The sequence below is a fragment of the Sceloporus occidentalis genome, unplaced genomic scaffold (genome assembly GCF_023333645.1).
Source record: "Sceloporus occidentalis isolate IW3139 unplaced genomic scaffold, rSceOcc1.0.p SCAF_103, whole genome shotgun sequence".
NCBI classification, from domain to species: domain Eukaryota; kingdom Metazoa; phylum Chordata; class Lepidosauria; order Squamata; family Phrynosomatidae; genus Sceloporus; species Sceloporus occidentalis.
In genome coordinates, this window is record NW_028317083.1 from 2,226,354 (window position 1) to 2,240,812 (window position 14,459).

The 14,459-nt window shown below is 42.5% G+C and overlaps 1 protein-coding gene across 1 annotated transcript in view; it reads right to left on the reverse strand.

Annotated features, from left to right (window-relative positions):
* Positions 1–14,459, reverse strand: part of LOC149283530 (3-phosphoinositide-dependent protein kinase 1-like) — a 35,957-nt gene that overhangs the window by 16,067 nt on the left and 5,431 nt on the right. Inside the window, exons 2-8 of the mRNA XM_089497472.1 lie at positions 12,012–12,123; positions 11,260–11,444; positions 9,556–9,704; positions 8,944–9,124; positions 8,583–8,595; positions 7,996–8,080; positions 6,942–7,295 (exon numbers count right to left, since the gene is read on the reverse strand). Coding sequence (XP_089353598.1) covers positions 6,942–7,295; positions 7,996–8,080; positions 8,583–8,595; positions 8,944–9,124; positions 9,556–9,704; positions 11,260–11,444; positions 12,012–12,123 — 1,079 coding nt within the window. The remainder of the gene's footprint in view (positions 1–6,941; positions 7,296–7,995; positions 8,081–8,582; positions 8,596–8,943; positions 9,125–9,555; positions 9,705–11,259; positions 11,445–12,011; positions 12,124–14,459) is intronic.

Below are 14,459 nucleotides of genomic sequence, written 5' to 3' on the forward strand. Positions count from 1 at the left end.
TACAACTCCCATAATCCTTAGCTAGGAACTGAGACGTCAGAAACCTCTAAGCGCTGCACAGCCTGGGAAGCAACAAGTGGGTCGAAATATACACTCAAGAAAGCAAGGTGAACACACGACACATTCTGTTCTATCAGCAGAGTGTTACTTTACTGAGAGGGTGGTGGATAAATAGAACTGCCTCCCAGCAGAAGTGGTAGAGGCTAATACAGAAAAAGAAATTTAGTTTGTGAAATCGTACATGACGACTCGAACCAATACTTCCGCGCTACAGCTAACGAAATAAAGCCCTGTGCATGCGCAGCCCCGTTAATACGGCAACATTAGAATATATTGTTTGCGAAAGAAAGAAATTCTGAAGAATTGGAAAATAACGTAAACTCTGTATATTTAACCCGCCGCACGCCAGCGGGTTACAGGCGACAGTAACCATTTCCAGGATGGAGTAACACAGGGACGCCGAGGCGAGCCGGACAGAAGAGCCGTTCCCGGGGCTGTCAGAAAAGAGACATCTGAATGCCACATCCGCACTCACGCTCGCACAAGCACTCACACGCTGCAGCCGTGCAAGCAACGAGCAGCCAACGGCAAACACGCCAACAACAACAACACGGCTCGTTCCAAGCAAACGACTGGCGGCGCGAGATCTGTGAATGACGGCCACTTTATGAATGGCTTCCACAAACTACACGGCGAAGCGGCGCAGGCCACTCGGCACGGAGTTTAACCCCTCGCGGCAGCTTCCTGTTTTCGCTCGTCAGAAAAGGAACTAGAATGTTGTTGTTTAGTTTTAAGCCGAAAAAAACACACGCAATAAAAAACAAACAAACAATAAGTGGCATCTGCAGAAGGAAAGACATCAGACTACACCCTGTCATTTTACCGGCACAAGGAACTTTTTCCACCCTGTCCTCTGGATCAGATACAAAGGTTTGGGGTGAAGACCCAACAACAATGCACTTTTTATTTTTGCACGTTTATCCCAGATCCCCCCAATAAAACCCCTAACGTACACCCGTATCCACGGGCAGGAGATTGACGTGGATATCTGCTTAGGGAGGGGTGATGAAGGATGTCTATCGTAAAGCAGTTGTGATATGCGTTATACGTATAGCTTGGAGGACGAAGCTTTACTTTACGGAGAGGGTGGTAGATAAGCTCTACGGCTTCCCAGCAGAGGTGGTAGAGGGCTAATACAGTGAGGGGCTTGCATGCATGGGGCAGGCATATGGATCCCGAATTTAAGACGAGGTCGGGGACTGATTAAAGCCTATGTTGGGGTACGAAGCATAAGGAGAGGGTACTGAGTAGATGAGGATGCCCTATGCTGAAGGGTGTTTCCACGCTGCACACATGCTATAGTAATAGAAGCTGCACACGCTGCAGGCTGCCCGCACATTCTATTGCCCCGTTACCCCTAGGCCTGTGTGCGACAGGGTAGGTATCAGGGGTAGGTAGTGGGGTAAATGGGGTGACTGTCTCCAGCAGCACTACACCCAGCTCAGGAGGGGAGAGGCCTTCAGCCAATGCACTTGGCTCCTCCCTCTCTGCCCTTGCGCAGTCCCCCTGGGCCCACTCCTGCCCCTAAGCGTATAACCGAACCCCACACCGAACAGGTATCTCACCACTTGGCTAGTGGTCCTGGCCATGGGCTCCTCTCCTGTGGCTTCAGGGAATCACACAGCCAGCAGTAATGGCCGCCTGCATCGTCTGGCGCTGACGTCACTCCACAACAATGTTCGTGGTGGTGGAGGGAGGGACCGCTTGGCGAACTGAGCACCATGCCATAGGCGCTTGCCGCTGTCAGCCCGCCCACACTGACCGGTAATTGGCTGAGCCGGACGCTCGTTTCCCAGAGGCCGCCCGCGCCCTCCCACCCCTCCTCCTCATTCACAGAAAAAGCGTCTTCGTTTCCTTGTTTGTTTCCTCCATTTCGCAGCAAGATGGTGCGGGGTGTACCTGCCCGTGACACCGGCTCATACCTGAGCGCCTCACCGTGCATACAATACAAAATGAACGCTATCCGTGCAAATGTGCTACGTACATACATATACATTCATTCACACGCATAGATGCATACGTGTGTGTACACACACACACACACACACTACATATTTACATTTGTACATACACAGTTAAATATATACATATTTGCATACATACATATATTTACATTTGTACATACATAGATATATTTATTAAACACACACACAATACATATATAAGCTCATTTTATTCCTGAAATATACATAGCTGTATTAACTTGTATAATAACTTTATGTATGCATACATACATCCATGTAATAAACCATATAATAAACCATACCCATTCACAGATTGAAAATAATTTATACATATATTTAATATATAGTGTAACAATTTTATAATTATATAATATAATGTTATATATTTTCATTTATATATAAATATGTATGTATAAATGTATAATCAGGAAATATTCATATATATATTTATTATTTAGTTATTTAGTACGCATATTGTTATATATAATATATAGGGGTGCATTACTTATTCATTATTTATTTCATACGTAGGAGTTGCTTAGTCTGCTGATTTAAAAATGACAAATGAAATTAGTTGTGTGTAGATAAAAAAGTTATAAATGTAACTTAAAGAAAACTTTTATTCATAAACTTAAAGGTTTTATTCATAAATGTATGAATAATGAAAGGACGGTTAGCTTAGTAATTTCTTAATGCACATTCGGGGTTCTATAAAAGGCAAACTGTGCTCTAAAAACGTTGCAGGCGGCGAATGGGAGGAGCTTAATGGTAGCCCAGCCCACTCTGCCCCATATGCATGTATTAAAGGGACAGGTTAATGCGCCAGGCAGCCTCCAGAAGGTATGCATGCTGAAGTGCTTTATGAGCTAAATGGTGGTAAGTATTTCACGTGTCAGGACGTGTTCGGCTGAACACATCCCCTGCATGGTGGGGAAAGAGGCAAATCCGTATGGGGGCTGAGCATGAAAATGTAAAGGGACTCCTCAGTTATTACTTGCATTAAAGTGCAGATTATGGCTAAATCGTCCCTCGAGTAATTTCGGAATTCCAAAATGGAAACAATAACATACTAGTAAAGGAATAAGGGATCATTTCATACGATTCCTAAATATAAAACTACACAATTCTGTCGTATTTAGCACCGATATCCGGTATTTCTCCTATTCTAGGTTTGGTTTGATTCCGTAGGTAGTGTCTGGTCCTGGTCCGCTCACACGTGCCACCAGCGAACTGTGCTCGGGATTTTATTTTAGAGAAGAGTCTAACCAGGGGTTGCGCTGATGTAAGCGTTTAGTGATCTAAAAAGTTCTACCAACCGAGAAGGGAATTCCATTTGGGTAAGAGGGTTCAGATGTAGGGGTGCGGAGCTGCTAAGGGCTCTGTAGGTCAAGGTCAGAAGTTTGAACTTGATTCTGGAGGGTACGTGGAGACAATGGAGCGACTGGCACAGAGGAGCGGGAGATGAGGAACGATGACAAAGGAAGATTAGTCCAGGCGGAGTGTTGAGGATGGATCAGAGTGGTGGAAGGCAGGAGAAAGGGAGACAGTTAGCAGGGAGCATGAATGTGCATGTATGCAGTGTGAGAGTGTGTGTATAGGCACGAGAGCGTGTGTGTGCCAGTGCATATGATAGTGGGGGCTGACCAAGGGGCCGATGGGGTTGCTTGGCTTTACCTGCCCCCTGGGCCAGATGGTGACGGTCCTCGCCTGACCCCAAGGCATCTAGGTGATTAACTGGACCCTTTGAAGCTGGGACTGATGGTATCCGCTATTAACTTTTGTAATTATTGATAATGACGCGTTCCCCTCTGTTAGCCAGCCCTGGGGTTTCTAGCAGCCAAGCAGAACCAAGTTTCCAGCAATTCTTTCCTATACAAAAAAAACAATCATTGGCGGCGTCCCCCACCACCTTATGCCATAGGCAGCTGGCTAGTTCCCCTGTTTGTACGGCTGACCCTGTCTGAGTGAGTAATGTAAGCAAGTGCAATCTTCTAAGTACCTTGCATACAAGGTGCATGCCACCCAAATGTCCCTGTTTTTCAAGGACAGTCCCTCTTTGGGACCCAGATCCCTCTCTCCTCCCCAGAACGTTTGGTGGACATTAATGCATTGCTGTCTTCTGCAGCCCTATATGTATAAATACATAAATCTGAAAGTCACCTGAAATGTCTTGATGAAGCCCCACCCCAACCCCACCTCCAACCACACCCCCTAGAACAAAAGTGTCCCTTTTTGGCCATTCGAACCGTTTCCTGGTAGGCACATGGAGGTCTGGCATAGGCTTCCCGCAGACGTAGTAGAACAAATAAGAAGAATGAAGATTACACTTCAAAGGAGGAATGAAGAAAGGTGTCTGACACAGCGAAGCATTGGCATTAGACTATACAAATAAAGGCGTTCCAGCCGGCAAAGCAAAAATGTTTTATTATAAACACATCTCTACCTTGTTATTCAGAAGCATCTGTTATTTATATATACCGGCGGCTTTTCCTCTGCCTGCCGAGTAGTAAGTGCATGTTATTTACAAATACCAGGACCCGCCACGTTATGTGACAAAATACAGGAAGTTACCGCCGATCGCTGTGGTTGACGGTACGCGCAAATTCAAGTTATTTTTGTTTAGTTTTGTGTGATGTGGGGACACCACAGATACGTTGACTATTTAAGACCCGAGTTAGTAAAGATCTGTAAGAAGTCTGTTGAAAGGTGCTGTTCCACTAGCACAAAACATTAACAACGCTTTGTTAAGCAGATCGATCCCTTAAAAGAAACTAAGATATTTAATTTAATCACATTTCATAGAGGGCATGTGATATCATGTTTACATTGGTAGATTCTTTTATAGATGTTTGTGTCATATCAAAACAGCACGCACATTATTTAAGAAGGCTGCCATGCAGCTGACATTAAAGGTGCAGTTCCACCTACTTAACTAAACTAAACTTGATTAGAAACCTTGTTCCTAGTACCGACGAACGCCCAGAGCCCTTACATAAATAATTATTCAAGCAAGTAAACTTCTGCCTCATTTTTACATTTTCAATTGTTTTATCTAAGTGGAACAGCGCCTTTAAAGCCTCCGGTCACAAAATAGGGTTAAATACTTGTGCCATTTAGTTTGTTTAGTGATTGATTTCCTTTACTTTCCCTTTTTTTGATACTAAGGTCCTGCAGGTGGCACCAGACCATCGGAAAATTGACAAGATGATATATTGTCTTTTTAATTAAAGGACACGCTCAGTAACGTGCACATTCACAGCAACAGTGTGTACAGTTGTTACCAGCGTTAACACGTTTCTGGGTTTTGTGACTTTAGCACACTGGAAGTGTGATATTGTACAAAGAATACTCACTATAACCCGAGCTTTCGCTTGATTGTAAGAGGAAACTTGGCTGAATTATGTAGAATTTAACCCATTTGTACTGTTGTCACATACCATACTTATATATGTGGGCTTTATTTAAAGCGTACTATGATAGCACGGGCCATTATTATGTTATCCCTTTGGTCATCATGTCTCCTACATATTCAGTAGCTATTTACCTCTATTCTGTTGGGCTAGACTTGGTGAAAAAAAAACCACTTTAAGGCTGCTCAATGACATACGTGTAGCTGCCAGCTCGATACACGCGGCTACACGCTACACAGGCAGCTGCATGTATCCAGCAATAAAGGTAAATCTGCGGCTTCTTTTTCTAAGACATCATGGAGAATTTGAGGGCAGACAAGAACAATTGAGGCATCTTGCCTGCCTGATGTAAAGACTCAGATCTTTATCAGTCCTTAGTCTTGTCTTACATGCAGAAGACATTTGACCATACATGTTTAAAGCCCCAGGTGGTCAGTCCACGCCTGTTACAATGTGCTTGGTGGGTTAGGGGGATAAATAAATCCCGTGTGAGATGGGTCTTATCACCAGGAGGTTTAGAGAAAACCTGAACACAGATAATCAGACAAATCTTACACAGGCTTCTCATTCTCAGTAATCACAAGTTTATTTCTAGATCATACATTACACTTATATACATTTTTATTGCAAAGAAATACTATTCCTTTAACGTTGCAACAATATGATAAAATGCTTAGGAGGAATAAGAAACAAATAGTATATAAGCACAACTAGGCTACAGAATGCATGAAATAACCAAGTAATGAACATTGATAGAATCCCAGGTCCAATACACTGGAAAGCTTCATAGGACCATCAATGGTCATACCGCTGGTATTTGAAATGACAGAGAGGGGAAGGTTTGGTTCAAGAGAGTCTTTATGGTACCTATTGAAAATTTTTTATGCCATTAGGTGCATTAAATTTATTTATATAGCGCCATCCGATTCCGCTGTTACAATCATTTGGTCATTTAGAAGAAACTTTCCGAGCTCCTATAAAAGATGAAACTCAAGGGAGGAATGAGGGACTGTCCATTCTGGAGATGGACACTTGGTAAGGATGCTCCCACGATGGCCCAGAGGATAGAGATCTGTGAATAATGTATGCATTATGAATCACCATAATGTAATGTATATTTGGTTCTGTAGTTTGTGTATAATTTAACCCATTATCTGTGTCAGCGAAGGGCTCTGCAAAATCTCGAGACCCAGGGCTCCAAAAATCCAAGGGCCATCCCTGTCAGTTAAAATCCATAACCAACCCGGGAGATGTCGGACAGGGTTACCTTTTTTAACTCCCTTTTTTCTGTCTTAATGTTACCCATTAAAAAAAACAGCCTTTTTCTATGTGAAATACAGAATCGGGCTGAATTAAGGTGCAGGAATTTACGGAAACTACTTCAGTTTTGTTTTTCCTTGGGGTATTCTGGTTTAGGGCGACTCGGCAGCCCTTTTGGGTGATCAGGCTCCCTTTAGCACCACTATGTAGTGGGCCCATTACTGATCTCCCCCGCCAGCCCACTGACACTATGAAGGCCTGCGCTGAAATTATCTTTATCGTAAGAAATATATGAATTTAGAATATCCATGTGCGATGTTGTTTTCTCTTGATAACTATAAGTATTAAGTTCTTGGAGGATAGCAGGATAAGAATCATTAAAGGATACATCGTCTTGGTTAAATGTTTGGGAATAATCTTCCATGTCACAAATGTCCTGTGTCACGTGTTCTGATGATAACGGCATAACAAGATCAATGTTTGAGAAGACCTCTTTGTGGAAGCATAAAACAGTCATACTTGGGAAGTCTAGATCTGTGACACTTCGTGATTTCCCACCATTGGGACTGTAGAGGGGTTTCAGTCGAGGTTTAGCCCAGTCCTGGAATAAAAGTATCCTTGTAAAAACACAGGTAACCAATGGGTTAAAATTCTGATTAGAGTTTGTATGAAGGTCAGGTCATAGTCTAAAGTGGGCTTAGATTTCTTGACGTAAAAAGAAAGAACGTTTGGTTTTTCCCAAAAAGGTAAATCTGGATCAGCAGCCCAGATGCTTCTAAGAACTGCCAAGGAAGAGTTGCAGCTGAACATGAAAGTCGCGCTCCCACACCCATCGCCATGGCTAAGAGTCAGGGCTTTACCAAGACTTTTCTCTGACAGCTATGTATGTAAGCAAGTAAGGCATTTAGAAGGACTATATATTGTATTTACACATTTTAATTTACATGCTTTTTTTTGGCTGAAGAGCACACTCATACCCAGCAAACACTCATACCCAGCAAACACTCATACCCAACAATCACTCCTATGCAGCAAGCACTCATACCCAGCAAACACTCCTATCCAGCAAACACTCATACCCAGAAAACACTTCCTATCCAGCAAACACTCAAACCCAGCAAACACCCCTATCCAACAAACACTCACACCCAGCAAACACTCATACCCAGCAAACATTCTAGAAAAGATGATATCAGGCGATGAAAAAAAGGGACAGGGTTTGGGCCTAAAATAGGGACTGGCCCTTTTCAAAAGGGACCATTGGAAGGTATGTAGATGACAAATAAATGTACAACACTTACCTGGAAGTTTCCATTGTATTCTTTATAAAGCGGTTGAAAGAATTTAGCCGCTGTCGGGATTTCCCTCGTGAATAATACTTTTACCCTTCAATGTGATTGGAAACAAGAAGAATACATTAATATGCTGTAAATTATTAGGCAATTAAGTGATAATGGCACCTAGGAAAAGAAGGCCACTGTGTACTCCTTACCTGGAAGACATATGAAAGTTGAAGAAGACATACAACACGATGAGTGTGCAGATCACTGCGGCCAGCGGGAACACTATGTATTGACTCGCGCCGGCTTCTTACTCAGAGAACGGTTGCAGTTGGAAAGAGAAAGTTATTAGTAGACGAAAATAAGTATTTAACAATAAAACTGGCAAAAATTGTCCCCGACCTCCAAAATTTGGTGAAAAAGTAACATATTCCAGAGTTTAAGTTCTTGTTTGCATCAGACGTTGTAACATTTGTCACATGACTGCTCATGATGTCATGACACACAAACCATCCAGGTTAAACTGCCTGCTGAGGTCAGCAGGAGGAAAGTGGCTGATTCTGCCCGATTAATACAGCTAATTTAGTTTAAAAAAACCAAAGACTTACGAGTTCGATTTATCTGTAATACAGAAAGTATTTCCCATAACATTTAATGGAAGAAAAAGAAACAAAAATACCACCACCTACCCCCAAAAAAAGAAAAAATATCTCACTAAAGGAGGTTTTACACTAGAACAAAAATGGCTTCAAAAGAAGTCATACTATCCCCTTGTAGAGTGTAATGTAAGGAAGTTTTACTTTACTGAGGGGGTGGTAGATAAATGGAACAGAGTCTCATCAGAAGTGGTAGAGGCAAATGCAGTAGAGGATTTTAACCATTCATAGGATAGGCAGCAGAGAGTTTTGTATAGGAACACTCCACAGGGCACTGAGAGGGTGCATACAATTTAAAAATAATATCACATACCTTGTGTTATAGTATGAAAGCGAAGCTCTGAGCTCCACTCACTCCAATTGCTAATATAAAGCTCACTGACGGCTTCAGTTGTCTTACATCGCAGATGGACAACATATTCCGTGTCCCTCTCCAGCTCTGACATCTCAATCTCCACGTATGTATCATATCTGACCTGTTTGCGCTTTGCATTCTGCAACATGATAAACATGTACATTACTGAAAAAGGAGCGCTTTCTGTGCATGTTGAGAGGGGATCTCGCAAATCAGTGTTGTAGTTGGCTGCTGGAGTTTAAAGTGTTGGGTCAAACACATCTCCTGAAGGACAAACATCTAACGGGCAGGAAAAGAGGACAAATCTGCTGAATCCCACCATGCGCTTCCATGGAAGAAAAAGTGTTAATTGGAAGGTGACACTCAGCTATCATATGCATTAATGTCCATATAATATGAAAAATAATATAGGTGGAAGACTTATTATTGGGAATGATATCTGGAATATGATCATTCAGATTCCCGTGAATCCACGTCTATAGTTTTGTTATTTGTAAATGAAAGATCATAGAAAAGCTAAAATATTGACTTAGAGAAAAAAAATAAAAACAAAAGATAAAAAGAAGTTACCGCCCAGGCTGAATTTTCTTTCTTGATTTCAATTTCATATTCCAAATGTTCTTTAAGGGAATGTGTAAGTTCCACATCCACACTCCATGTTATATTATATTTATTGTCCGAGAAATTGTAGAGAAGGTCAAAAGGTGGGTTTGTTTTTACTAGAAGAGACAAGAACGAAATGATACGCACATTTATATATATATATATATATATATATATATATATATATATATATATATATATATACACACACAGAAAATGCTATGTTTTTTGCCCATGGGCCCCGGATGTGTGCTCATCAACTAATAAGAGGTCTGTTTTTTCTTAATTTCCGGACAAATAAATCTAAACATAAAAAAAAAATATAAAAACCACCATGCAATGCAATATAGAATATTTCACTCCAAATCTTTTAATTTTTATTCCAGTCTAGGATTTCATAGAAAATCTTTTTTTTTAATCCTGAAAATCTTTATCATCTTACAATTACTGGCCTTCATAAAGGCATTTATTAGAACCATTTGATTACCACCATTAGGGAAACACTACAATGGGATCTTTATGGCGGATTATTAAAGAGTTAATATCTCTCTGGATCAGCTCATCAGCTAGAATGTTTTTGGGTATGATTATATATAATTATTAGTTATTATTGTTATTACTGATAAAATCAAGCTATTTGCAGGGGAACCACTGAAGTCTGGATTAATAACTCAATTACCTATGCATAGATCAAAGTCCTCTCTTCACATGAAAGACCACATAAAACAAAATATTATAAAAGATCCCACTTTCTTTTTTTTTTTTTTTGGTTGCCTACACAATAATTCTGAACAAATGTCAGAATTCCAGACATCGCTCTGCAATAGAACCCATATAAATAAAATAGAATATATGTTTTAAACGTCATTTGGTTGCAACACTTTACCTTAATGACATTTTAATTGTCATGGGGCAGTGATGCCAGGGCTGGCCATTAGAGGGCGCCAAGTGAACAATGCACCCAGACACAAAAAATCACCAAAAACCTCCAGTTTTAGACATTTCACTGAAACAAAGAAACATAGAATTTGATGGCAGATAAAACCCATCTAGTCTGTCTGTTGTTCCTGCTGTAAAGACTCAGACCTTAATCAGTCCTTGGACTCATCTTAGACCAGTAAGGGCTGGACTGCCGATGATGGGTCAGCCGCCGTCTGATGACGTAAGTGCGGCCGGATATGCGCGACGGCACGCTAACCTTTAATGGTCACCTAGCATGCGGCCGGACATATCCAGCCCACCAGGCAAATACCAGATGGCCAGTCTGGACCTAAAGATAGCCTCATGTCTATCCCATGCTTGTTTAATTTCCCTATTTGTATTAGCCTCTACCACTACTGATGGGAGGCTGTTCCACTTATCCACCACCATCCCCTTAAAAATATATTTCCCTCCTGTACTTTCTTTAACACATTTATATATTCAAACATTATTATCGATTCTCCTCTGTCTCCTATTTACTTCTAGCTATTTTGTGGTCTTTTATTTATTCCTTGAATATTTTCGTGTAAATTACATTATATTACATTTTATGTTCTCTATTAAGAGGGGCATTGAGTAAGACATTTTAGAAATATATATTAACGAGGAATCAGCAGAGGTGATAGTTCCACATTTAAAGTCCAGATATTTGGAAGTTAATGGGATCCATACAGAAAAGGTAATACTAACTGTTATCGGAAGGTATAAAATGAAATATCTCAAATATATCGCTTCCGTCGATACCATTTGGTGATTGCGGTTGCATTGTATATTCTTGTAATATGCTAAATCCGTCTAATATCAATGTAGTGCAGTTATATGAATTCTCTGCATCACGTCTAATAGAGAAGTTACACGAATACAATGTTCCAGAGCTGAAAAAAAAAATAAAAAAATATTTGCAACATTAAAATAAGTCAACTGATATCAATTAAAATTATGTATCAAAACCCCCCCAAAAATGATGTAAATATGCCATGAAATATAAGCATATAGTTTACCCCCTTAATGACAAAGCCCGTATATGTACGGGCTCAAAATGCATTGTTTTCAATGGGTTTAGGGACCAATGGGTTTAGGGGTTAAATTCCCTAACATTAAAACAGAAATCTAAACAGAAGCACACCTGGCGAGCTTCTGCTTATTCCTCTTTTCCACACTGGACCTCTTCTCAGCGGAGGTGTCCTTTTATTTTGATGGGTAATGAAGATTATTTTTTATTAACAATTATTCTGCCCGTGAACCCTACTTTCATGTAACTTTGGGGGCTCCATGTGCATAGAGGAGCCCCCGGACATTCTACTGTTCAAAGTTTTGCTCAAACTGGCTTTTGTCAGCAGCCACCATTTCTGGGATAGACTCATTTAATTAATTAGTCTTAACAATGTTATATTTTTGAATAAATAATATATTAAAGTTATTTTTTTCCTATAAAAAGTTACCTGTTGATAAGCAGGAAGAAAGGTCCATCTCCAGTATACGATCCTTTGGACCATGTGCAGTGCATCTTGAATACATAATCGACAACACAGTCCGGATTGTGTTCTGTGTTAGCTATATGGATATGATATAGAAGTAAATCAATGTCCATCAAAGTAGAAGAGCTGTCCGACGGGGACGAATAGTCATCATACTGGGCAGCTCTCCAGGTCTGACCCAGAGTCTCGGGGTGAAGCGCTGCTTCTCTGGGTCTCCAGGTCGGTTTTCTTCTTTTTCCGGGTCGATGAGGCTGTCAGGGGCTAGCCCCACACTTACACATGGCTAGTTCGGCCCCGCCATCATAACCTCCCAGGTATGATAATGGCAGATATCATGTTATGCATGTAAGAGGTTTAATATATACTTTTTTTGTAGATAGTAGTGACTATTCAGGTGGGACAAGTGACTTAGAGTGACGCAATTCATAAAGGAAGTTCAGCTGAAGTAGTGAGTCTGGGTAACGGCCCGCTTCCTTTAGTGAGGGTAGATTATACCATCATCTACAGGTGAAGACTATGTCCTCAGCATTTAACCTTTTTTACCTTCTGGCTTCCTAAGAAACTGAAAACGTAAATGGAAAAGCACGAGAAATGAGATCTCCTACTTCTTGGTCTACATTAGTACCCCCGACAAGGTGTATAAAGGCGTATAAAGATGAGAGCTGCTACTTATGCATTAGAGACCCATCCTCTCAGTGAGTTCTTGAGACGAGGACTCAGGGCCGGCCCGACAATGGAGCCAAGTGGGGCAACCGCTCCAGGCGGCACTTTTGAAGGGGCGGCACTTTGCCGCCCCAAGCCCTTTTTTTTTTTTAAAAAAGCGAAAGAGAGAAAGGGGCGCCGAGTGGTTTTCGCTTACCAGTACCCGCTCGGCGCCCCTCTCTCTCTCCTCTGCGGCGAGTCTCCCTGTTCGGTCTCGGTGCCGGCTTGTAATGCTGAGTGCCGGAAGATTTCCGGCGCACAGCATTACAAGCCGGCACCGAGACCGAACAGGGAGACTCGCCGCAGGACTGCTGAAAGGTAAGTACAAGGTGGGGGGACGGAGGGAGAGGAAGGGTAGATAAGGGGGGGGGGCGGCATTTTAAAATTCGCCCCAGGCGGCATTTTGCCTTGGGCCGGCCCTGCGAGGACTAAAGGGACAGTTTACTGAATGGATATTAAAATACTTCATAAGTAAAAAAAATAAAAGCATATCTACCAAATGGGAGGGGGGTGAGAAAAGGGGCAAATGCATAATTGAAGGTCACTTTGATTAATTAAAACTCCACTCACCTGTTTCCTGTATCAGGTAAACTACCACGATTACAAGCACCGGCAGACGGCGGTTCATCATATATAACTTTATTTTCATTCAATATGCTGAAATACATAAAACAAATTTCAGTGCTGCACATATAAGTATTTGCAGAATTCAAAAGAGTTCATTTTGCTATAATACATGGAGAAACATCCTGGTGCCCAGTAGTAAGGACCGCAGGGTGGAGGGGACGACTCCCTCCATCCCACTGGAGCAGTGGCGTCGGCAGGGGGGGGCCAGAGGGGGCCATGGCCCCCCCTACATCATGCTGTGCCCCCCGGTGTGCCCCCCCCAATTGAAACGCCGGCTTTTTTTTTTTTTTTAATAGACCCGGAGGAGAGAGTGAGAGGCGCCGAGCGGTTGCTGAGGAATAAGTTTTCAGCAACCGTTCGGCGCCTCTCACTCTTCTCCGCGACCGCGAGGCCTCTTCCTGGTTCGCAGTGCCGGCATTTCAAGCCGAGCGCCGGTATATGTCGTCATATCCGGCGCCCAGCAGTGAAGCCGGCAGAACCAGGGACACAGAGACCTCGCGATCTCACCGCTGGGCAAGCCCAAGGTAAGTGAACTTCAAAGGGGGGGTTAGAAAGTTAGGAGGGGGTTAGAGAGTCAGAAGAGGTAGATAAGAAGTGAGAAGGGGTAGATAAGGATAGATTGGGAGGGAGAGGGGGTAGATAGGATAGATTGGGAGGGAGAGGGGGTAGATTGGGAGGGAGATGGGGGTGGATGGGATACATTGGGAGGGAGAGGGGATAGTTAGGATTGATTGGGAGGGAGAGGGGGTAGATAGGGTAGATTGGGAGGGAGAGGGGGGTACATAGGATAGATTGGGAGGGAGAGGGAGGTACATAGGATAGATTGGGAGGGAGAGGGGGGTACATAGGATAGGTTGGGAGGCAGATGTGGTAGATAGGGAGGGAGAGGGGGCAGATGTGGTAGATAGGGAGGGAGAGGGGGTAGATAGGATAGATTGGGAGGGAGAGGGGGTAGATAGGATAGATTGGGAGGGAGAGGTCTTTATGGGACAAAAACGGCGTACGTTCAGCTGTTTGGGGACAAAGTTGACATAATGTGTAACTTAGGTGCTGGTCAGGTTCTATGTGGGCAGTGTGGACACC